General features: G+C 37.3%; 4 protein-coding genes across 4 annotated transcripts; 3 read left to right on the top strand and 1 right to left on the bottom strand.

Annotated features, from left to right (window-relative positions):
• The first annotated feature begins 6,868 nt into the window (after positions 1 to 6,868).
• Positions 6,869 to 7,572, top strand: LOC106315241 (putative E3 ubiquitin-protein ligase ARI4). Its single transcript, XM_013752988.1, is given in 4 exon segments — positions 6,869 to 7,055; positions 7,057 to 7,075; positions 7,077 to 7,288; positions 7,425 to 7,572. Coding segments are annotated over 4 exon segments (564 nt in total). The 5' UTR covers positions 6,869 to 6,870.
• A 2,676-nt stretch (positions 7,573 to 10,248) lies between these two features.
• On the top strand, positions 10,249 to 17,697 carry LOC106316584 (inositol hexakisphosphate and diphosphoinositol-pentakisphosphate kinase 2-like). Its single transcript, XM_013754474.1, has 30 exons — positions 10,249 to 10,370; positions 10,529 to 10,588; positions 10,700 to 10,746; positions 10,955 to 11,038; positions 11,133 to 11,196; positions 11,300 to 11,453; positions 11,633 to 11,703; positions 11,856 to 11,960; positions 12,084 to 12,176; positions 12,298 to 12,372; positions 12,739 to 12,824; positions 12,980 to 13,186; positions 13,273 to 13,372; positions 13,451 to 13,521; positions 13,770 to 13,848; positions 13,971 to 14,129; positions 14,285 to 14,327; positions 14,458 to 14,540; positions 14,673 to 14,735; positions 14,814 to 14,888; positions 15,143 to 15,268; positions 15,513 to 15,754; positions 15,830 to 15,874; positions 15,964 to 16,030; positions 16,206 to 16,277; positions 16,390 to 16,634; positions 16,722 to 16,779; positions 16,943 to 17,110; positions 17,220 to 17,294; positions 17,387 to 17,697. The coding sequence occupies exons 1-30, from the start codon at positions 10,293 to 10,295 to the stop codon at positions 17,660 to 17,662; spliced, it is 3,171 nt and encodes a 1,056-aa protein (XP_013609928.1). The 5' UTR covers positions 10,249 to 10,292; the 3' UTR covers positions 17,663 to 17,697.
• Positions 17,698 to 18,232: 535 nt separating this feature from the next.
• LOC106319337 (probable receptor-like protein kinase At5g15080) lies at positions 18,233 to 20,972 on the top strand. Its single transcript, XM_013757628.1, has 6 exons — positions 18,233 to 18,767; positions 18,973 to 19,307; positions 19,380 to 19,515; positions 19,587 to 19,723; positions 19,803 to 19,926; positions 20,241 to 20,972. The coding sequence occupies exons 1-6, from the start codon at positions 18,515 to 18,517 to the stop codon at positions 20,819 to 20,821; spliced, it is 1,566 nt and encodes a 521-aa protein (XP_013613082.1). The 5' UTR covers positions 18,233 to 18,514; the 3' UTR covers positions 20,822 to 20,972.
• Positions 20,973 to 21,618: 646 nt separating this feature from the next.
• LOC106315240 (probable receptor-like protein kinase At5g15080) lies at positions 21,619 to 24,410 on the bottom strand. The gene is made up of 6 exons (XM_013752987.1): positions 24,031 to 24,410; positions 23,765 to 23,937; positions 23,076 to 23,219; positions 22,868 to 23,004; positions 22,665 to 22,788; positions 21,619 to 22,350 (listed from the first exon to the last, which is right to left on the bottom strand). Exons 1-6 carry the CDS (start codon positions 24,408 to 24,410, stop codon positions 21,770 to 21,772), a joined length of 1,539 nt encoding a protein of 512 aa, XP_013608441.1. The 3' UTR covers positions 21,619 to 21,769.
• Between the last annotated feature and the right edge of the window lie 175 nt (positions 24,411 to 24,585).

Here is a 24,585-nt window from a genome sequence, read left to right as displayed (position 1 = left end):
TTTTTTTTTTAATATTTATTATTTTGGCAATTGATTAGTTTAGATTCTTTGGTTCGTTACCGTATGATAATTTCGTTGTTTGCATATGCTGAATCGTTATAGGATCAGTTGATGAGCAAATACTGCAACAATATGAACTATATGATTATTAGTATTTTATTTCTCTGATGATCTACTTTTTGTTTTTTCTATTTTTCGGTTTGTTGGATTAGGAACAAGAGATGTGATGAGTAACTTAATTGGTCCGTGTTTCAGATTTACCGTGACCGAGACTTTTTAACCAACCTCTGATCTCTGTAGCCTATGTTTCAGTTATTTATTTGTTTTCTCCTACTGAAAACATGAACAAGTTTTGGTGTTTGGCTCTGTGATTACTTTGCCAAATTGGCAGTATACGCTATTCTGAATACAGTATGAAAGATACATATTTTAATACTATATGAGAGCCGTATTATCTACTATATGGTGTGATTATGTTTTTCAGTTTTTTAAAAACAAAACCTTCTGCTGTGATGATCTTTTGAATAAAATTCACATGTCAGACTTCAGAGATTCATTAAGAATCAGTGAGAATAAATATTCATAACTCTGAGCAGTTTCAATCTCTTTTTTTTTTTAATATTTATTATTTTGGCAATTGATTAGTTTAGATTCTTTGGTTCGTTACCGTATGATAATTTCGTTGTTTGCATATGCTGAATCGTTATAGGATCAGATGATGAGCAAATACTGCAACAATATGATGGATTAAAATCCTCATGATTCTTAGTATTTAAGTCTCTGATGATCAAATTTGCTTTTTCATTTTTCGCAGAATATAACTCATTACTAAATTTTGTTTGTCCTTGGGTATTACTAAATTTTGATTGTAAATAAGAGACATGATGAGTAACAAATTGGTCCGTGTTTCAGATTAACCATGACTGATAATTTTACACCAAATTCTGATCTTAATTTGCTTTTCAGTTTGAGTTGTTTTCTCAGAAGTCCTACCTCTGTAAGATTGCTTGATAACATTGTGTTTGTCCTATTCACATGAATTGGCTAGACTACTATTGCATAGCAAGTTGAATCATTAGTTTATCATTGGAACTCCAACTCTTTGACAAACCTATAGGAGACATATGAGTAACAAATTGGTCCGTATTTCAGATTAACCATGACTGAGAATTTTAGGAAAAAAGTTTCGCTATACCAAGTATGATGTGATATGGTGAAAAACATCTGGTGTATCAACATGTGTCAATAACGTCACTACTACATGTACAAACTAAATAAATATACGGTGTAAACTACATAAATGGTTTTAATTGATTTTGTGGTTTATTAATGGGGTCAATCGGTAATTAACAAAAACTTAATTAAAAGCATAAGCCAACCTAACTACGTCTACCAATCTGACCAAACAACATTAAAGGACTAAAGTTTTAAATTCGTAAAAGACAATTGATTTGGGGATTTTGTAATACAGAGGGAGAGAAAGAGACAGAGAGACACAAAGAAAGAATCAACAGAGATTACGAACCCTAATACATCAAAGAAAGAATCGACAGAGATTACGAACCCTAATAACATCATTTCGTTTCCAGATGTCTCTTGGATGGAGTCGAAGGAGACAAAGGTAGGTCGGTTTGGATGGAGCAGTTATTGTTGGAACTCATTTTTGACATAATGGTGTGGTCCATTTTTTCAAGGGGTTTTTCGACGGAGACGTCTGTCGGAAGGATTGAAATTTGGGCACGATGTAATCGTCACCGTGAACACTATGAGTTTGTGTATTTGTTAGTCAAAATGGGAGTTGTGTTGAATGAGAAATGGAGGCACAAAGTGAATGATATAAAAACTTTGTAAAGCTTTAGAGCATGTAGATCAAAGGTACATGAGGGGTTCATGGGATAAGTTCACACGTTTGCCAAGAAAAAAAATATTAAAATAACCACTCTCTCATGAACCTGGTTCTCGTGAACTCTTTGCGGTGAACTTTTCTGTGGTGAGTTCATCACTGTTTTGTGGGCCCCACGACACGTGGTGGCCCATAATTGGTCTGATTTTTTTTTTTTTTTAAATCAAACAGAAAAAAAGTTTTTAATAATAAAAAATTGAAAACTTGAACCCCAAATGGAGTTCATTGATGTTCATGCTCTTTTATTTGGCTAAATATAAAAACTAAGCAAATATATCACTTTGGGTATTTGGGTTTGGATATTGATTTAATTGATTAATTAGACTTTATGTCAGTTAGTCTATATTAAAATCTTATTCTTAAAATATTTTTTGTATTTACTTAAATGTATAATATAAACCCAACAAAGTATATTGATGGATTTTGATTTGGTCAAAAACCTCTTTTTTTTTTTAACGCTGATTTATTATGATATTACAATTATGATATGAGAAATGTTACATAAACGATTCAACAATCGACAATACTACCTGCCTTACGAGGACCTACGCCTAACTGCATCACCTGAGCTGTCCTATGAAGATCCACACTTGAGCCGATTTACTTGCACCATGTTGAAGATCCCTTGTAAGTCTTTCTTCCGTAGTCTGCATAATTGTTTAATAAATCGCTCTTTCCGGGACTTGAAACCTGGATTACCTGTAATCTGCAAGAAATTGCATAGTCTGGGATTCGAACCCCAGACCTGGGTGTAAAATCCTTTAAACCTTAACTTGAAAATTAAAACGTACGAGAGTTATGAATTAAGGAATTCAAATTCCATTATTGCACTTAAATGGTACGTTTTGTTGACTCCATAATGACATAACGTGTCTTCATTTTTCTGTATAAAAGGAGCACTTGTGTTAACTCATGATATACGTACATATACAAAAAGTGTAGTAAAAATATTTCTCCCATTTGGATATTTGATTTTTTAATTTTGTGTCTTTCTCTTTTTTTTTTCTTTTTTGAGTCTGAGAATACACACAAAACTAGTTCGTCAGGCTTCTGATACAGTGACGCAAATCAGAAGATTTTTTGCAGTTGTATTTTAGGACTCATTACGTTATCAAACTGTCGCACTACGAGACGTATTTTGAGTTAAAGAAAAAGATAATATCTCGCCTCTACAGTTGAATCATCCTTTTCTTAATCTTTGGTGTAATTTTATCAAATTCATTATTTACAATATTCAGTTTTCCGTAGTTTATATAATACAGTCCCATCAGTTATACATGGAGACAGAACACACATTTGCTTGAAACAAAGTCTTGAAACATCATTAACAAGAGCAGAAGAAAAAAAAGAGTCTTGAAATTTTTTAAGGCTGTCGTTAATCTTAAAAAATTCTTGGGAACAAAAGAGAGTCTGTTAAGTGATTGAGGTCCCTATCTTCGAGCTTTGAAGCTTTTCTGTAATCCTAGTTTGACTCTTCAAGCTCGGATACAGCGAGTCTGCCACCCCATCCAAGGTTTGTTGTTTTTACCGTGGTTGACTTTATTACTGCTCGTATTATCTCTCAAAGACTTGGATCTAGATTGAACTTGAGATACACGCTTTGCTTTAACTTAATAAAGACAAAATCATATGGTAGTGAAGGCTCTGTGATACACGTTGTACGTAGGCCACCGCCGCACATGATGCCTTCTCTTCCTGTCCCTTCTGAGCTTCTCACACCCTTCTCACGTCCTATGAAGATCCACACTTGAGCCGATTTACTTGCACCATGTTGAAATTAATGTTTGAGAGAGTCTGATGTCTTCTATGTGGGTGACACTGACGGTGGCGAGAGGAGGTTCACTGAAGCTGGGGATTGCTTCAAACACAAGCAGCAACAACAACAGCACACCTGATATGGAGCCACTCTTCTTATGATCATCACCACAGGTGCGTGTTTACTTAACAATCTTCTCAAAGCATTGAAAATACTTAAAATATTGAAACTTATTGGTTGTTAAAAACATTTAAATAAGAAACTTGCAATGGACCACACAAATATACCAATCTCTTAAACTCATTTTCCAACTAAAAATTAATAAAAAAAGATTAAGAGCCCTTAAATGAGTATTTGGGATAAAGATGCTCTTAGTTGTTCTCTCTCTCTCTCTCTCTCTCTCTCTCCCGCTCCCTCTCTCTCTCTCCCGCTCGCTCTCTCTCCCGCTCGCTCTCTCTCTCTCTCTCTCTCTCTCTCTCTCTCTCTCTCTCAAGACTCGCATACTCTTGTTTGATTGCACGTTCTTCTCATTGAATTAGGCACTCTTAGAGAAGAGAGCTAGTTTCTGACCTGTGTTTAAAATGGCGCTCGCCTTTTGCGCCATGGCGCGAGGCGAACTCAGGCGACGGCTCCATCACCATGTACCTCCTAGGCGAGGGTGGGTTCCGTAAGGCGCGCGCCATGGGGGCGCCTAGGCCAGAAGGCGAGCATATCCAAGGCGAGTGTAAGGCGCGCCATGAAGACTATATGTAAACCGTATCTAAACCAGGTATGAAACCAAATCTTAATTAATAATTAAACCTTAAGCGTCAGGAAACTTAAACGTCTAAATAACTATGAAAGCCCTAGCTTTATAAAAGACAAGTTACGTAACTAAACATAAACATAGATCTCAAGGTTTTTTGCTTAAGGTTAGAACTCTCTAGTCTCTACTCTCTAGTTTGTGATTATTCTTCTTATAGATTCATGTGTTCCTTTGTCACAGATTAATAGCTTCTTCAAGGCGAGAGCTTTATTGCGCCATGGCGTAAGGCGCAAGGTTCGGACAGTCTCTCCTTGGTGTGCCATGCGCCAGTTCTCTTTTTTTTGTTCTCTTTTTTTTGTCTTCATTCTGTCTCATCTTTGGTCAGTGATCACAGTCTAGTTAAGGATCATAACTTATGATCAGTCTGGTTTTTACCTCAAGCTCTTTTCGTGTAATTTACTTTGTTTTTTTTTTCCTTTGATCACAGTTTTTAATGTCTGAGGCTGGGGCTAGTGCTACACGTCGTGAAGTTGATCCAGGAAGAAAATATGGAATCATGTTGAATAACAATTCCAACTCTTGGAAGTGTATCTTCTGTAAGAAAGACTTCAACGCTGGAATTTCACGTCTCAAGCAACACTTGAGAGGGGATCATAGGAATGCCAAAGCTTGTAATTTATGTCCACCACATGTGAGAGAGGAGTTAATCAAACACAAGCAGATGAAGGAGGACGAGATAGCTGCTCGTAACTTGGCTCTCCAAGAAGAAGAAGGTCTTGGTTGATAAGGAGGATGAGTTGGAAGAAGATTTATATGAAGATGACTTTGGGTATGAGGATGTTGAGTGATATTACGTGTATACACACACCAATTAACCTAATGTGCACACTACCACAATCGAATGGTATGTCGATATAGCACTTTAGGATCGAATCCACAGAGACCAACAATTACACTTTATCCTTATGAGATCAATACTTAGCTAAAACAATGATGGAGTTTTGAGATTAAGGTTTCGTAACAAGCAAGTAATAAGATTAATTAAAGTTTTCAGATGATTAAAATGCTAGCCTAGGGTGGTTTGGTCGGGTGTTAAACAAGTGTGAGTCAAACAATTATTCAAGTTCGATTAAAGACCATTCTAGAACTCGGATCACTTAAGATAGATAAGCCCACTGTCGTGGTGCTTCACCTTTTGTCAATCGATCTCAGTACCTAAACTGTCGTTTGGACTAAGATGCGATGACAAACATTAAGATCAAGTCCGATCTGTTCACAAAACACCCTAACATCTACTTTCGCTGGTTATGGATATGATGCTCATCCAAGTTATGTCTAGCAACCTATAATACTTTTGATGAATAGATTAAACCTAGAAGCAGGCACTAAGTGGTTAGCTTGATGCAAGCCTTAAGAACAACAGTGAATGAAGACAATCGATTTATAACTTATTTATGTCAAGCTCAAGGATCTACACCCTAACACCCTAAACTAAGCAAGCTGACTACTCAGCCATGAAGCAAGAAAACACAGAGACAGAGATATAAAGCAACATGAAATATGACTGAAATAAAGTAATAAGGTTCAGGGGGTTCTTCTCTAAATCGAGAGAGATGACCTTCTCCCTTTACAAAGTAGCAAAATCTCAAGTCTCCAACTCTAAGGTCTGGCTTCTTCTCCAAAATAGCGTAGTAAAATATAGAAAAATAGAAAAAGAAGTCTTATGGAAGCCACCAGCGGTTGGGAGAAAAAAATGGGATAATTAGGGAAAATCCCGTAATGACTTGTAGTTTTCTTAAAAATCTCTGCCGCTGGAACATGCACTCGGGTTGCTCCGCTCTATCCAGAACAGTCACTCGGGTTGCTCTGCTATCGGGAACAGTCACTCAGACTGTTCCGCGTGAAAATCTCCAGATTGCATTGTGTTCTGCATCTTTTGTTCCAACTGGTGCATTTCCCATCCAATGCAACTCCAGACCTGTAATGACTCGAAAAGGACTAGGAAGACTCGATAATAACTTGAAAACCAATTAGAAAACATATATACAAGATGCCAAAAACACCATATATCATTGAGTACGATGATGAAGATGAGAATAATGGTGTTTCTGAAGATGAATTTTAGGTATTGGTTTTAAGTTATTTATTATGATATTATCTTTTGGTATCTACATTTGAGACTTTGTTTTGGGTTTTCGTTTTAAATAATTTTGTTTTGGTTTAACTATCTTCGAATAATAAAGCTTGCATCTTATTTAAATTTTGTGTCTCCTACGTGAATCAATCGTTGCATAAGTATTTTTTACTTTTCTTCTCCAATACACGACAAACCAAGACGTAACAAATATGTTCTTCATGGCGAGCGCCTTTTTGCGCCATGGCGTAAGGCGCAAGGCTCGGACCGGCTCGCCTTGGTGCGTCATGCGCCATTTTAAACACAGTTTCTGCCACTAAAATAAACTTGCAATGGAGGGAACACTAGTTTCTGAAATCCGGATTCATATGCCTGCTGAGAAGAAGACTTGTGGTATCTGTTTCGATACTGATTTTAGAGCTGAGCAGATGTTTTGTGTTGCTTCTTGTGGTCATGAATTATGTGTGGAGTGGGTGAAATGGCATATAGAAGTGCGGGTATTTGAGGGAGACGTACACATGTCCTTGTTATTATTATGAGATGCTGCTTCAAATGCTGGGAACCTTTCTGCATCGATTGCAAAGTTCCTTGGCATAAAAACTTGTCCTGCGAGGATTACAAGAGATTGTGTCCAAATCTTACGGAAGATGTTGTGCTAAACGTTGTAGCAAATCAGAAAAAGTGGCGTCAGTGTAATAATTGCAAACATTTGATCGAACGATCGGGAGGATGCTACCGTGTAACTTGCAGGTATAATAATTCTCTAGTCACAATCTCTACCTTTTTTAGTCAAACAATCACAATCATAATCATAATCTCTACCTATTATTTATTTATTTGTAATCTCATCGTCCAACTAATTTTTAATCTAATGGTTGATGGATAGATGTGGATTCTCGTTCTGCTACACATGTGGAAACCATAGGTGTGTTTGTTCCCCTCGAGATCCGGCAACAGAACTTTGTGTTGGTTTCTTGTGTTTTGCCCTTTATATATTAGCTTACTCTTATTTAATACTAAGCTCAGTGCGATAGTTTGGAATATTAGATCGTTTGGAATATTGTTTCGTTATTTCTTCGCTTGCTGAACTTCTTTTTATTGTAAGCTAGTAGTTTTATATATTGATTAATTTTATAGATGTGATTTAATCATCTATGTTTATAAGATTATTTGATATTTTGTATAAATAGACTATGGTTTTAGAGAATATATTTATTAGGTTAAGTTAATTATATAATTTGCATTTAAAAAGTGTTCTAAACTCAGAAATTATTCATGTATCAAGGACGCAAAATACAAAGGCGGCTCTCTAGCACACAGTGTCAGTTAACTGCCGTCTTTCGTCGTCCACATGGATGCGGAGCCCCAATTTGGTATTCAGAGTCAGTATGAATCTGTTTTAAGTTGATGTCAAAAAAAAAGTGTTCTAAACACACGGCTGGTATGGCCGTATATATGGTGAACAACAGTATTCTGTACTGTTTTTAGTATACGGCAGAATAATACAAATTTAATTAGTTGTTCGGTCTCTCTCTCTTTCTAGTTAGCTACTCTAGAAAACAATCAATAAGAACAATTTAATTGATGGATATCTCTAATATGTTAGCAATTATATAGTTTTGGTTAATCCTTTATAACCCTAATCAACCCCTAAATCTAATAAGTGAATTACCCAAACATAGCAAAGCAAAGCATATTAATAATTTGAATAGCTGCAAGGTAGAAAAACTAAGTTCCAATACAAGCTCTGGATAAGTATTGGATCTTCTCTCCAAACTACTAAAAACCCTAAACTGTTTGTGTGAAAAGTATGAAAAGTAAAGAAAGTGTGTGTTGCTTAAGACAATGACAGAGCACATAAATATTAGGTTAAAACTCGGTCATGGACAATTTTGTAATTATGTGAGACTTGGGTTTAAGTCGGTTGGGAACCAAGTCGGCCTTGTGCGCTTCGTTGTCGATTGACGACAGAAGGTGTTTGTCGATCGACGATTGACTCTGATGTCAACTTCTAACTGGTTCGATGAACAACTACGAGTTTCTTCTATTTTTATCTCCAAAATGTTTCAAAATCGCCACATTGCTCCAAAACATTTCTGAACATGTAAATATTCTAAAAAGACTCCAATACATAATATATAAACTTTAAAACACTTATATACTATGGCTAAAAATTGGTAAAATCCAATGTATATCTACTCCTTCGGATTTACCTTTTTGTTTGTCCTCAAGCAAAACATATAATTTTTAAGAAAGATGTTTTAAAACAACGGGACTCGCATAACATAAAAGAACATGTTGAGATGATGAAGAAATGAAATACCCAGCGCCTGAGTGGAGAGCAGTGAGAAAAGTCCAGAACTTGCTCATTTTTGTTTGTTTTGGGCTGTGAAATTTTCAGAAGCTACTAAAATCTGAAAGAGTGAGAAAGAGAAAAGAGAGGGAGACAAGTCTGTGAATTTTTCGAGGCTCTTTTATTTTTTTTTTCTCTGTAAGAAGACCACAAGAGTTACGAAAGGAAGAGCCTAAATTTATAGAAAAATATCTGTACGGGTTTGCTACAGTTGCTTCACACTCTTTTCATTGGCTATGCTCATGTCGATCGGTTTATCAAGTGAATCTGCATGATGTGCATCCATGGTTCACAAGAAAATAAAGACTCCATCTTCTTTGGGAATAATTAAGACTGTATGTCTGCCGTTGAAGTTGGGAGAATAGTGTAAGAAATAGACTAAAGCCCTGTTCGTTTCATAACCGCCACGTCTTGCGGCAGCGTCCAAAAATTCAGCCTTTTATCACGGCAATACAAACTACCGGTGAAATATCGGTGACTTATTTTCAATCGCAGCGCAAGAAGGACAAGGGACGCTGAAATTGTCTGCGACACAAGCGTCTATTTTTTGTGTCTCCGGCAATTCAGTAGCGTCTATCGCAACTTTTGATTCTGTTATTTTGGTCTCCTTCGTAGTACATTTTCTTTGCCGCTGCCGCTAAACTCTGCGGTTATGAAACGAACATGACTTAAGTCATTTACTTTGGTTTCATGCTTTGTATGTTGTTGACTGAACACGCGGGAATGTGATTGAGATCAGAACTTGCAAAGCTATTATTGTTATCACAAAGTATGAACAATCTATAAGGTTGGTGATATACTTTATGTAGCAGCCTTTTGAAATAAGAAAAGTAGGGGTGTGATATATAGAATTCTCTTTTTGAATGAATATTCATATTTGTTATCTCCTCAGTTTATTTGTCTTCATTCAATTTCCACTGTTTTTTTTAATTTGATACTGTTACAAGAACTAAAATATAATTAGTGGAGTAAATTATAAGAAGCCAATTTAAATACTTATTAGCCTCATTATGCCACATTTGCTCTTTTAATTCTATCATTGACTGGATTAGAATATACTTTATTTGATTTGGTTTGTTAACCTTAATTAAATGATTACTTATCCTGATAGTATATAATTAAAAGCCAAATCTATATATAAGTAATGTTAAAAGAATTCAATTCAATGCAACGTCCCTGACGCCTCAATTTCCTCGTTCCTTTTCCGCACTATTGCTCTGCTTGCGATCATCGTTTACGCTGATCATCTTATGGTCTCTGTCGCTCGATCCATTCTTAGTCACCAGGGGTTGTACGACACCGAAGCGATTTAGTCGATGTTTGTACTTTTTCTTCAACGATCATTTCATCGCGATTAACTCGAGAAAGAAAGAGAGAGAAACGTCGTTGTGGAGTGAGAGAATGGGGATGGTGGAAGAAGGAGGAGCAGGTGTGGTTGATAGGAAGATAACGATCGGAGTCTGCGTCATGGAAAAGAAGGTGAAGTGCAGCCCCGAGGTTTTCTTTCCTTATCGTTCTCGTACTTTAGATGAGATGATGATTTCGCTTTTGAAAACAAATCTGATATTCAGGTGAGTTTTTGCGTTGTTTTGAATCCGTCTCCTCGTTTCAGAGATTGTTCGCTTGGACTTTTGCAGGTTTTCTCGGCTCCCATGGGTCAGATTATGGATAGACTGCAAGCGTTTGGCGAATTTGAGGTAATGATTGATTATAGAGTTAACCCTAATTTGTGATTACAGATAATGTTTTTAATGTCTTTGCGGATCTCATGGTTACTTTTGTTACCACTTTTTTTTTTTTTTAACTAGATCATACATTTTGGGGACAAGGTTATACTCGATGATCCAGTAGAAAGGTATGTGTGGACCAAATGTATTAGTAACGTTTTTTCTTTTGGTTTTGTGCTTATGTTGTATCATCTTTAACTGACGTGATGCATGTGATTTTGTAACACATTTTCTTGATTAGTTTATTGGGAGAAACTGGTGTTAAAGATTATTTTTAAGTACAACTATATTCTGGGACCACTAGTAGTTACTTCACCTGGGAATTTTCTGTTTCAGTTGGCCGATTTGTGATTGTTTGATTGCTTTCCATTCCTCTGGATATCCTCTTGAGAAAGTTCAAGCATATTCTTCTTTAAGAAAGTGAGTTCAGTGCCTTTTAAACTTTTGTTGGTATAGTTCAGTAAACTGCTTACTTTGTACATTGAGATGGCCTTTTCAAACTTGTATGATTCAGGCCCTTTTTAGTGAATGAACTGGATCCTCAATATCTTCTCCATGACCGCCGGAAAGTGTATGAGGTATTCATTTTCAGACTGCATTATTTTGTTCATGAAAAAAGAATACTTACATGCTTTCTTCTTAACTAATAAATTTATTTGTTCCATTTGTGCGCACCTGTAGCATCTAGAGATGTATGGTATCCCAGTTCCTAGATATGCTTGTGTCAATAGAACAGAACCCAACCAAGACCTTGATTATTTCGTCGAGGAAGAAGACTTTATTGAGGTTAATGGTGAAGTATTCTGGAAGCCATTTGTGGAAAAGCCCGTTAATGGTGAGCTCTCCTCTTCTCGAATCTTTGATCTCAATCTCTATTGGTTGAGTGCTTGTTTTGCGGGTACTATAAGGTTAAACTAAATAGTTTTTATCTATCAGCCTTGATCCCAACATTTTTTTTATTTCTGAATTGCAGTTCTTTTATTGTCTACTAATCATACTTTTGTACTTGAAAAGGTGATGACCATAGCATCATGATATACTATCCTAGCTCAGCAGGTGGAGGCATGAAAGAATTGTTCCGTAAGGTACTGCATATTTTTGTGCATAACTTGGCTCTCCGTGGACTGACTTTGATCCTTGTATTGTATATGTTTGTTGTTATAACCTTAATTTGGTCATCAACTACTTGTCTTTCAGCGGAACTTGGCTATCTCTCTGATCCTGGTTTTTGTTTCAGGTTGGGAATCGTTCAAGTGAATTTCATCCTGACGTCAGAAGAGTAAGGAGAGAAGGTTCTTATATATATGAGGAGTTTATGCCTACTGGGGGAACTGATGTCAAGGTTCTGTTTCTGATGCTTCTAGATAAGCTTATTATATTCTAGTCCATGTTTGAGGCAACAACATTTTTAGTACATTGCAATGGTTCAGTCTGGGCTTTAACAAGTTTTCGACTCTATATGCAGGTCTACACTGTGGGTCCTGAATACGCACACGCTGAAGCAAGAAAGTCACCTGTTGTTGATGGTGTAGTTATGAGAAATCCGGATGGGAAGGAAGTAAGTTTTCCAGTCGTTACCAAACCGTTCCACATATGAAACCTTAGTGGAGCTTATGTTTCATGAAGGTATATAATGCTGATGTTCAGACTTTGATGAGTTACTGTTATTTAATGAACAGGTGAGGTATCCAGTTTTGCTTACACCTGCTGAGAAGCAAATGGCGAGAGAAGTTTGCATTGCTTTTAGGCAATCGGTATGTTGTGATTCCAGTTATGATTCTCCACCATAATGCATAGATTTAAGATCATTGAACTGAATTGTAAACTACCAATAAACTGATTAAAATGCTCTTTTTCATACTCTGTTCCATAACAGAATCCGTGCTTCCAGTGTGATCGATCAGTTAGAAGGAATAATTAATTAATGTGATTGAAAGATGCTCTAACTAATTTATTGATTGGTTATCTTCTGCTTCCAACTAAATGCTTGGTAGCGTGATACAAATTATTCTCTTATCAAAAGTCAAGGATACACACATGTTGTTGATGTTTGCAGGCAAAGTGGAAGATATTTATTTCTGATGATATCATGCATTAACGGTTCATTTTCATGTTTGCAGGTCTGTGGATTTGATCTCTTACGATCTGAGGGAAGTTCGTACGTTTGTGACGTTAATGGATGGAGTTTTGTGAAGAACTCTTATAAGTGAGATACTAATCTGGACCTTTTTTTTCTTCTGACTATTCTTTCAGCAGGGAAATCACAAATCGTGATATATGCTGGCGATGACCTAGCTTAATATATTATTTTCATTGAGTGTATTTTAATCAGAAATGTCACCATGGCTTTTTCACTGTAAGGTACTATGACGATGCTGCTTGTGTGCTACGGAATATGTTTTTTGATGCAAAGGCTCCTCATCTTTCTTCTACAATTCCTCCCATCCTGCCATGGAAGATCAACGAACCTATCCAATCTAACGAAGGTCTAACTCGCCAAGGAAGCGGCGTCATTGGAACATTTGGGCAGTCGGAGGAGCTACGTTGTGTCATTGCTGTTGTCCGGCAGTATGTTTTAAAATATGATCAACTGTCTTTTCTAAACTCCTCTATGTTCACTCAGGCTCTGATTTGTGTTTAAATTCCCTTGACAGCGGTGATAGAACCCCTAAGCAAAAAGTGAAAATCAAAGTTACAGAGGAAAAACTGTTAAACCTGATGCTTAAGTACAATGGAGGAAAGCCAAGAGCTGAGGTGAGAGGCTCAGGGTTTTCTATCTTCACATTCGTGTAGTGATATTATTATGATGTACAATTTTGTCCTTACTTGCAGACAAAGCTTAAAACTGCAGTTCAATTGCAAGATCTGTTGGATGCCACAAGAATGTTGATTCCTCGTTCAAGGTAGACCTCTGATAGTGTTCTTATTACTTGCATTACACTTCCTGTACTCAGCATTTTACTTGGCTGAGTGGTATTCACAGATACATAATTCCTTTCTTATGAATATAGCCAGTGGATCCATAGATTTTGAGGGTGGGTTGAAATAATTGAATGAGCTTATCCTGATGTTTCTGTGAAATATTCTCCAACTGCTTCCTTAGTTACATATTAGCAGTAACTAACTTTATGCATCTCTGTTTGATGTTTAGACCAGGTGAAAGTGATAGTGATGCAGAAGACCTTGAACATGCTGACAAACTTCGGCAAGTGAAAGCTGTTCTTGAAGAGGTTGTGTGCCTTGATAATTTAAGAGTTACTTTCCTTTTTTTCTGAGCTCTAGCTTTATGCTACAGATTTACTCTCCTTTTTTGCAAACTCCTTCTCAAGTCATAGATATGTAAAACGTGCAGGGTGGACATTTCTCTGGTATATACAGAAAGGTTCAACTAAAGCCGCTGAAATGGGATAAAGTACCAAAAAGTGATGGTGACGGTGAAGAAGAACGCCCAGTGGAGGCTCTTATGATACTGAAATATGGGGGCGTTCTAACTCATGCTGGTCGACAACAGGTAATATTGCTATTTTGTATCAGAAGATGACGTTAAATGCATTGCATACTTCAGTAATGGTATTGGTGAAGGAGGGGTACCTTATGTTAGCATATTTAAAGATCATTACAGGAGGTTGACGTATTGTTTAATGTCTGCTTGATTTGTTTCCACAGGCAGAAGAACTTGGTAGATACTTCCGAAACAATATGTATCCAGGTGACGCGCTTGATCTTATATTCCACTTTCCATATGTCTCATACAGTTCTCTGAAACAGTATATTCATTGTGTCGATACATAGATGCTTTATTTCTGACTGATTTATAATTAAATGGGGTATGCTTGCAGGTGAAGGTACCGGTTTGCTCCGTCTCCATAGTACATACCGTCACGACCTTAAAATTTACAGTTCTGACGAGGGACGTGTTCAGGTACAACTTTATACCAATTCACTAGTGAAAATGACCATAGCCCATTGAAATATTTATTACCTTCAGTCTTCTGTATATTCTTCATCGGATTCCATACCCCAGATCAAAGTGATGTAGTTGCATTGCTTGCAGATGTCTGCAGCCGCTTTTGCTAAAGGCCTACTTGACCTCGAAGGACAGCTGACCCCAATCCTGGTTTGCCTTTTTCGTTTGCGAGGTAGTATCGTGCTTCGCAATGTCATAATCATTAAATTTCTTATTTTCTTTCTCTAGGTTTCTCTAGTTAGCAAGGACTCTTCCATGTTGGATGGCCTGGATACTGCAAGCAGTGAAATGGAAGAGGCCAAGGTTTGTCTCTCTCTCTCTCTCTCTCTTTGTTTAAAACTTAATTCAGAAGATATGAAACGAATGAAAGCCTGTTCTGTCACACGTCTGAAGCATCAATCAATAATACGTAGTGACATGCGTAGCATTAGATCTCAAATGCACTTGCTCATGTTTTAAACTTATGGTTGAATTTAATGAATTTTATTTTCAAATATTCATTAAACAATCATGTGTAATTATAATAGCTTTGAATTCCCTTCCTATCTTTCCTGCAGGCTCAGTTGAATGAGATCATAACTGCCGGTACAAAGTTGGTACATGATTACGTCTCTTCTGAATCACCTTGGATGATCGATGGGGTTGGACTTCCTCCTCACGCTAATGAGAGCCTACCTGAATTGGTACTCACATTTTTTTCTATACAACTTTTAAGTCTATTAGCATTTTGCAACCTGAAAGGCTTTCTGTCTGTTTTTTGAATTGTCATTATGCTACAGAGCATTTTACTGTTACAAATCATATTCTAAAGGCCATCAACAGTATCATTTGCTTTTTTCTTAGCTGCATTTTTCTTCCATTTCTAATATTCTCTAGCACAAAAGATATACTCAATGTTACTTGTATGTTTACTTTCTAAATAATTAGGTGAAACTAGCTAAAAAGGTGACTGAACAAGTGAGGCTACTTGCAAAAGATGAAGAGGAGAATCCCACTGAGCCTAGCGCCTATGATGTAGTCCCTCCCTATGATCAAGCAAAGGCCCTTGGAAAGTCAAACATTGACGTTGGCCGGATTGCTGCTGGATTACCTTGTGGTAGTGAGGGATTTCTTTTGATGTATGCTCGGTGGAGAAAACTTGAAAAGGAACTATACAACGAAAGAAGAGAGTAAGTGTCAATGCTTGTCAAGTTTTCATCCTTATTTTTTTATTTAATGGCACTGATAGTTGGAATCAAATGCAGCCGGTTCGACATAACACAGATTCCTGATGTTTACGATTCATGCAAGTAAGCTTTGTATTTCAGTTTGTTTATATATCGATCCTAACTTACTTTTTATATTGCTCCATTCTGAATATTGTGCAACGTGTTGTTAGGTACGACCTGTTACATAATTCTCATCTCAACCTGAAAGGACTAGACGAACTCTTCAAAGTTGCTCAGGTATGAATTGAATACAAAAACTGAAGTCTCTCTTCCATTTTCTGAAACTTCGATGGTCTTTCTCAATGCAACATCCTCCATATCTCCTAGATTTCGCCTTAACTATTGATACATCTTTGTTATGCATTTCGATCATGAACTATGTTGATTAGCCAGTTACGTGGTGTGGTTGCAGTTACTTGCAGATGGTGTAATCCCAAATGAGTATGGGATAAATCCACAGCAAAAGCTTAAAATCGGTTCAAAGGTGGGTTCCTCAACGTGGCATTGCAACTCCCACAAAGCCATGATATTTTCAGTTTGTCTCGTCCCTTACCATCTGTTGATTTTCTTTTTCCTTTTCTGTCTTTTATATTTAGATTGCGCGTCGCTTGCTGGGAAAAATCTTGATTGACCTGAGGAACACTCGAGAAGAGGCCATGAGTGTTGCTGAACTGAAGAAAAGTCAAGACCAAGTCTCGGTGTCGCTATGTTCGCCGAGAAAAGAGGATAGATGTAGTCAGCCAAAACTTTTCATTAAAAGCGATGAGCTAAGACGGCCTAACACTGGAGAGAACAAAGATGACGATGAAGATAAAGAAACCAAGTACCGACTAGATCCAAAGTAACTGAATAGTCTCTTTTCTTGTTTAAAAATGACGTATTAATAATATCTTCTCTGATTTTCTTAATTTCATCGTGTTTACTTTAGGTATGCAAATGTCATGACTCCTGAACGTCATGTGAGGACACGTCTTTACTTCACATCTGTGAGTTTCTTCTTCCATTTTAAATCTCTTTCTTTATTTACTGCTACTAGCAAAGCATGAAGGAAAGTTCTTGATAGCTAGATCATGCAACTGTGTAGCTCGATAACCAGTGAAACATGTGGATACATTTGTACATGACTTTCTGCTATGTAACTATTGACAGGAATCACATATACATTCTCTGATGAACGTCCTAAGGTATTGTAACCTCGACGAATCTCTTCAAGGGGAAGAAGGTCTCGTGTGCCAAAGCGCATTGGAACGCCTTTGTAAGACCAAAGAGCTTGATTACATGAGCTACATTGTCCTAAGACTGTTCGAGAACACTGAGGTTCACATTGCACCGGCCTTTTCTCTCTCTCTCTCATTCATGCTTTCTAGTTGTTCTACTTATTTCTGGAACCAGACACTGATACCTAGCTATAACATGTTACATGCAGGTATCTCTGGAAGATCCGAAACGATTCAGAATCGAACTTACATTTAGCCGAGGCGCAGATTTGTCTCCCTTAGAGGTATAAATGCAAAGACTAAACTCTTCGTCATGGAACTTTTGTTGATTTATTGAAAAAACAAATGGTTTTGATATAATATTATGTTACAACAGAAGAATGACGAGGAAGCAGAATCGTTACTGAGGGAACACACACTTCCGATAATGGGACCAGAGAGGCTACAAGAGGTTAGTTCGTGTTTGACACTTGAGACAATGGAGAAGATGATACGTCCATTTGCAATGCCGGCTGAAGATTTCCCTCCGGCATCAATTCCGGCAGGCTTCTCCGGTTACTTTTCGAAAAGCGCCGCCGTGCTGGAGCGGCTTGTTAAACTCTGGCCCTTCAACAAGAACTCCACTTCAAATGCAAAAAAGCCAACAACGTAAGTAGACCAGACCCATTGCTGATTCATATTCTCAAATCAATTTCCTTGTTGGACCAAAAAAATTGTGGGGTTATTTTTTCATTCTTTCTAATTGGGTAAGAACTAAAAGTGTTCATTCTTTCGTTATTCAGAAGAATCGTTATTTGTTTTGTTTTTTTAACAAATATCGTAATGAAATTCCCAAGCTTTAAACTAAAACAAAAAGATGATTTGATTTTAAATTGGATTCCATCACGTACTTCGAGAGAAAGAAGAAAGAAAGATTTGAATGGAATTTGATTCGTACCTTTTGTTTTCCCAAAGAAGAATAATAGTAATATATAATAATAAAGTGTTGATAATTGGGTTCCAACCAGACAAAAAGAAAAGGAGAAAAAGACACAACACATATCAAGGAGGAAGGTTTGTAATTGTAACCAATGTTTGTAGCTAAACAATGATGAATTAAAGGAACGATAAACCGGTGATTAAAATAATGTCATTAGTAATTTCAAACTGTTGGAACCACATGTGTGAAAAGGAAAAAATCTCACCTTTTTGTTTGCTTGGTCTCTGTCTCTATAGAGCTAGAGTCAGTCAGTCTACTCTTCTCATCTGCACATCTTCTCTCTCTCTCCGCAGACATCAATTCTCCTTTTTTGACTAAAATTCTTCTGCGAGTTGGGCTTTTGCTTTGATCCATTCCCAGTGAATCTCACTGCTTCATCTGAAAATCACTTCACTTTACTTTTTCTCTCTCTCTAATTAGCCTTTGGGTTTTTTTTTTTTCTCCAAAGAAGTATATGTTGGTCTGATCAGATTAGCCATCTGTGTTTTTTTTCTTTTTTAATATTCCTTTGTCTGTGTTGGTGAGATGGGTTTGGATGATACTGATGCTGTTAAAGCTAAAGGAAACTTGCAATCTAACGAGAGTGAGAATCACAAAAGGAAGAAGAAAAACAATGGTGAAAACAACAGTAAAGGCGAAGAAGAAGAAGAAAGAGAAGGAAGTGGGTGTTGGCTCAACTTAAGGTTTATGTTTGGCTGCGTACCTTCAAAACCAGATGTTGATGGTGTTTCTTCCTCTTCCTCTTCCTCTTCTCTCTATGCCACTACCAGCCCCACCGGTATATGTATATACATTCTCTGATTGTTTTAGTGCCCTTGCTTTAAAATAGCCTTGATTGCCCTTTGAATTGGGAAAAACTTTGTTGTGGGTTTAGTTTCCATAAGTGTATGTATATGTTTCTAATCTTGGGTTGCTTGCTTGAGATCATTGAAAGTTTACATCTTTACTTATTCATTTACTCATGATTTTTGTTGTTACAATAGTGGAAAGTAAACAGGCAGATGAGAAACCAAATGATCAACCAGTTTCCTCCACGACAACAACAACAACTAGCAATGCGGGAAGCTCTTCCTCAACCCCAATGATCAGCGAAGAACTTAAGGTTTATTCTAACCTGACCAAGTTCACTTTCAGCGACCTTAAGCTAGCTACGAGAAACTTCAGACCAGAGTGTCTTCTCGGAGAAGGTGGTTTTGGTTGCGTCTTTAAAGGATGGATCCAAGAACACGGTACTGCTCCTGTTAAACCCGGTGCTGGCATTACCGTAGCTGTCAAAACCTTGAATCCTGATGGACTTCAAGGTCACAAAGAATGGCTTGTAAGAAACAACACCTTTTCTGTTTCTTTCCCATCATTTATGATTCCCAATTAAAGATAATGTCTTTTGCAGGCTGAGATTAACTTCCTTGGGAACCTTCTTCATCCTAATCTAGTAAAGCTGGTTGGTTACTGCATAGAAGATGATCAAAGACTGCTTGTTTACGAGTTTATGCCTAGAGGAAGTTTGGAGAATCATCTTTTTAGAAGTATGTAAACTCCACACAACCTCATTTTTATAAGTTTTTCAATGTTTTAAAAATCCTTTTCTTGTTCCAAGGGTCGTTGCCACTTCCTTGGTGTATACGGATGAAGATTGCGGTAGGAGCTGCAAAAGGTCTCAGCTTCCTCCATGAAGAAGCTTTGAAGCCTGTCATCTACCGAGATTTCAAAACCTCAAACATTTTACTTGATTCAGTATGTATCTTTCTTTACTCCTGTCCATTAACATGATTAACACTTTTTCATATTTATATAAATTCACATTTTTTTTCAGGACTACAATGCAAAACTATCTGATTTTGGACTTGCCAAAGATGCTCCTGACGAAGGCAAAACACATGTTTCTACTCGTGTTATGGGTACTTATGGTTACGCTGCTCCAGAGTATGTTATGACCGGTGAGTGTCCCTCTTTAGTGCTAATCCCTCAGTTCTGAAATTTAGGATGTTTTAAGAAATTTTGATGTTCCAATATAAAAGATATTCTCAATTTGAACTTTGTAAAAAATTGTGTAACCATTCATATTTATTTTATAGTCTATTTTGTAATTGGTTGAGTAGTTTTTTAATTTAAAGATTTAATGATATTTCTTAATATGTGTGCTTAACATAAAACATCTTATATTTAGGATTAGGAACACAGGAGTATCATTTTGTATATTTTGAAATATTTAATGTTTGTTGATCAGTTTCTTTATTGAACTTTTGTTAAGGTCACTTGACGTCAAAGAGCGATGTGTATAGTTTCGGTGTGGTTCTACTCGAGATGCTGACTGGACGACGGTCCATGGACAAGAACCGACCAAACGGTGAGCACAACTTAGTGGAATGGGCGAGACCGCACCTGCTTGACAAAAGGAGGTTTTACAAGTTACTTGATCCGAGGCTGGAAGGTCATTTCTCGATCAAAGGCGCACAAAAGGTGATTCAGCTCGCTGCACAGTGTCTTAGCCGTGACCCCAAGGTTAGGCCAAAGATGAGTGATGTTGTCGAAGCCCTCAAACCGCTTCCTCATCTTAAAGACATGGCGAGCTCTTCTTACTACTTCCAGACAATGCAAGCCGAGCGTTTGAAAAACGGGTCGGGTCGGTCTCAGGGGTTTGGATCAAGAAAAGGACAACCACAACCCGTGTTTAGGGCACTGTCTAGTCCCCATGGATCTCAAGGAGGAAACGGGTTTGGATCAAGAAAGGGGCAGCCCCAACCTGTGTTTAGGACAATGTCAAGTCCTCGTGGTGCGTCGCCTTACCGACCTCAGATTCCTTCTCCGAAGCCTAAAGGAGCAACTACATAGCGTTCTCTTGCGTGTGGACATAGGGCACAGCGAAGAAAGGCTTCAATGCTCAAAGCTTTATCGTTTGCTTAAGCGGCAAGAGATATATTTTTAACCAATGTTACTGTAAACTCTTTTTATTTAATCGATTAATGTAAAAACGTTGTAAGAACGGTGAAGCCAAATGGGTTGTCTATGGAAATTGTTATCTCAGTAGCTAGGCCTGGCATCTTTTTATCCGAAATAATTCAGTTCGATTTAGTAGGTTTTTTTAAAAAATCGTTTTTTCTAAAAAAAGAATTTATGTCCAAACTGTTATGAAAAGAACTGGAATTTTATTATATCGCAGGAATTTAAATAAAGCAAAATTTTATACCCGTACGAAGAAGATAATACTGATAAGAAGAGAGGATGTGTTATTGAAGGAGAAGGATGGTGTGTTTACAAACGAACACAAACGTTCGTATATATAAAAAGATGTGGGGCCCGCTGCACTATTTGCACAGTAAATTTCCTTCTATATATACGAACGTTTGTGTTCGTTTGTAAACACACCATCCTTCTCCTTCAATAACACATCCTCTCTTCTTATCAGTATTATCTTCTTCGTACGGGTATAAAATTTTGCTTTATTTAAATTCCTGCGATATAATAAAATTCCAGTTCTTTTCATAACAGTTTGGACATAAATTCTTTTTTTAGAAAAAACGATTTTTTAAAAAAACCTACTAAATCGAACTGAATTATTTCGGATAAAAAGATGCCAGGCCTAGCTACTGAGATAACAATTTCCATAGACAACCCATTTGGCTTCACCGTTCTTACAACGTTTTTACATTAATCGATTAAATAAAAAGAGTTTACAGTAACATTGGTTAAAAATATATCTCTTGCCGCTTAAGCAAACGATAAAGCTTTGAGCATTGAAGCCTTTCTTCGCTGTGCCCTATGTCCACACGCAAGAGAACGCTATGTAGTTGCTCCTTTAGGCTTCGGAGAAGGAATCTGAGGTCGGTAAGGCGACGCACCACGAGGACTTGACATTGTCCTAAACACAGGTTGGGGCTGCCCCTTTCTTGATCCAAACCCGTTTCCTCCTTGAGATCCATGGGGACTAGACAGTGCCCTAAACACGGGTTGTGGTTGTCCTTTTCTTGATCCAAACCCCTGAGACCGACCCGACCCGTTTTTCAAACGCTCGGCTTGCATTGTCTGGAAGTAGTAAGAAGAGCTCGCCATGTCTTTAAGATGAGGAAGCGGTTTGAGGGCTTCGACAACATCACTCATCTTTGGCCTAACCTTGGGGTCACGGCTAAGACACTGTGCAGCGAGCTGAATCACCTTTTGTGCGCCTTTGATCGAGAAATGACCTTCCAGCCTCGGATCAAGTAACTTGTAAAACCTCCTTTTGTCAAGCAGGTGCGGTCTCGCCCATTCCACTAAGTTGTGCTCACCGTTTGGTCGGTTCTTGTCCATGGACCGTCGTCCAGTCAGCATCTCGAGTAGAACCACACCGAAACTATACACATCGCTCTTTGACGTCAAGTGACCTTAACAAAAGTTCAATAAAGAAACTGATCAACAAACATTAAATATTTCAAAATATACAAAATGATACTCCTGTGTTCCTAATCCTAAATATAAGATGTTTTATGTTAAGCACACATATTAAGAAATATCATTAAATCTTTAAATTAAAAAACTACTCAACCAATTACAAAATAGACTATAAAATAAATATGAATGGTTACACAATTTTTTACAAAGTTCAAATTGAGAATATCTTTTATATTGGAACATCAAAATTTCTTAAAACATCCTAAATTTCAGAACTGAGGGATTAGCACTAAAGAGGGACACTCACCGGTCATAACATACTCTGGAGCAGCGTAACCATAAGTACCCATAACACGAGTAGAAACATGTGTTTTGCCTTCGTCAGGAGCATCTTTGGCAAGTCCAAAATCAGATAGTTTTGCATTGTAGTCCTGAAAAAAAATGTGAATTTATATAAATATGAAAAAGTGTTAATCATGTTAATGGACAGGAGTAAAGAAAGATACATACTGAATCAAGTAAAATGTTTGAGGTTTTGAAATCTCGGTAGATGACAGGCTTCAAAGCTTCTTCATGGAGGAAGCTGAGACCTTTTGCAGCTCCTACCGCAATCTTCATCCGTATACACCAAGGAAGTGGCAACGACCCTTGGAACAAGAAAAGGATTTTTAAAACATTGAAAAACTTATAAAAATGAGGTTGTGTGGAGTTTACATACTTCTAAAAAGATGATTCTCCAAACTTCCTCTAGGCATAAACTCGTAAACAAGCAGTCTTTGATCATCTTCTATGCAGTAACCAACCAGCTTTACTAGATTAGGATGAAGAAGGTTCCCAAGGAAGTTAATCTCAGCCTGCAAAAGACATTATCTTTAATTGGGAATCATAAATGATGGGAAAGAAACAGAAAAGAAATATAAAAGAAACATAAAATTCATTCATATAAAGAAAAAGGACACAATAATTATACAATAAGATGACGTTAAAAACATCATTATTTGTTTAAAACATGAAATATAATAATTATACATGGTAATACTGAAAACTATTCAATACTCTTATCATAGGCATTTCGATTCTCTTCAGGAGTAATCTAGTCCAGCTCATTAGCGAAGTCGGAGGATTCAAGGTATGAGGTCCCTTCAACATTTTCCGTGAGGTTCACCTCTTTAGCCTTTCCTTTCGTGGACTCTTGATATAACTTACAGAGATGTGAAGGAGTACGACAGGTACGGGACCAATGTCCTTTACAACCACATCTGTAACACACTGTCTCACGCTTCTGGGTGGTATCCTCTTGAGTTTCTTTACCCTTGGAAACTTGCCCGGGTCTAACCCACTTATTAGATCCCCTTCATTTGGAATTGTAAGTTTTTCTACGTTTGTTGTTGAAACGGCGGCCATGACCTCGATTGGCATGGTTTCTTCTTTCCGAATTTTCTATCGCCGTAGCATTCACTTCAGGGAATGCTTTGGCTCCCGTAGGCCGGGAATTGTAGTTTTTGATTAAGAGCTCATTGTTCTTTTCAGCTAACATGAGCGCAACCATCAATTCAGAAAATCTCGTGTACCCGCATTTTCTGTAAATTTCGGGCAAGAAGTGAAGCTGTTTGTGGAAAATGATATATGTTTTATTCATCATTTCTGCCTCAGAGACAGGATTACCACAATACTTCAGGAGTGCAACTATCCTCAGGACAGCGGAATTGTAATCCTCAACCTTTTGAAAATCTTGGAACCTCAGATTTTTCCACTCTTCTAGAGCGTGAGGAAGGTTGATTTGTCTCTGGTTAACAAACCTTTCTTTTAAAGTTAGCCACAGTTCAGCTGGGTCCTCGACGTTTGCATAGTCGTGCGTTAGACTTTCATCTAAATGCTTCTTCAGGAAGATTATCGCTTCGGCTATATGTTCGGGTGGTGATTTGTTACCGATTACAATTGTTTCGGTTATCTTTTTCATCACCAGATATGGTTTCACGTTTGTGACCCACCCAACGTAATTTTCGCCAGTTATTTTTAATGCCGGGAACTGGAGGTTCTCGATGTTTGCCATTTGAATTTCTAAAGCACATAAATAAAAATTATTAGAATATTATTAATATTAAAATGAACCGTTTACATTAATCATGCAAGCAATTACAAGGAGAAGCGATGTAAAGAAAATTAAACCGATATTCATCTTAAATTCACTCGGAGTAAATTCTCCAACGAATAAACCATAAATAGAA

The sequence above is a fragment of the Brassica oleracea genome, chromosome C9 (genome assembly GCF_000695525.1).
Source record: "Brassica oleracea var. oleracea cultivar TO1000 chromosome C9, BOL, whole genome shotgun sequence".
In the NCBI taxonomy this organism is placed as follows: domain Eukaryota; kingdom Viridiplantae; phylum Streptophyta; class Magnoliopsida; order Brassicales; family Brassicaceae; genus Brassica; species Brassica oleracea.
The sequence above is the reverse complement of the archived record's forward strand: the minus strand, read 5'-3'. Positions and strand labels throughout refer to the sequence as shown.

Bases quoted from the DNA above. Each gene is read 5' to 3' on its own strand.
- LOC106319337 (XM_013757628.1), top strand. From the start codon at position 18,515: ATGGGTTTGGATGATACTGATGCTGTTAAAGCTAAAGGAAACTTGCAA. The intron at 19,308-19,379 runs GTAAGAAACAAC...TGTCTTTTGCAG, and splicing joins AAGGTCACAAAGAATGGCTT to GCTGAGATTAACTTCCTTGG. The intron at 19,724-19,802 runs GTATGTATCTTT...ATTTTTTTTCAG, and splicing joins CAAACATTTTACTTGATTCA to GACTACAATGCAAAACTATC.
- LOC106316584 (XM_013754474.1), top strand. From the start codon at position 10,293: ATGGGGATGGTGGAAGAAGGAGGAGCAGGTGTGGTTGATAGGAAGATA. The intron at 10,371-10,528 runs GTGAAGTGCAGC...GGACTTTTGCAG, and splicing joins TCTGCGTCATGGAAAAGAAG to GTTTTCTCGGCTCCCATGGG. The intron at 11,704-11,855 runs GTACTGCATATT...TTTTTGTTTCAG, and splicing joins TGAAAGAATTGTTCCGTAAG to GTTGGGAATCGTTCAAGTGA.
- LOC106315240 (XM_013752987.1), bottom strand. From the start codon at position 24,410: ATGGCAAACATCGAGAACCTCCAGTTCCCGGCATTAAAAATAACTGGC. The intron at 23,938-24,030 runs GTATTGTGGTAA...CGAAATTTACAG, and splicing joins AGGATAGTTGCACTCCTGAA to AAAATGCGGGTACACGAGAT. The intron at 23,220-23,764 runs GTCATGGCCGCC...AAAGATAATGTC, and splicing joins AAGAAACCATGCCAATCGAG to TTTTGCAGGCTGAGATTAAC.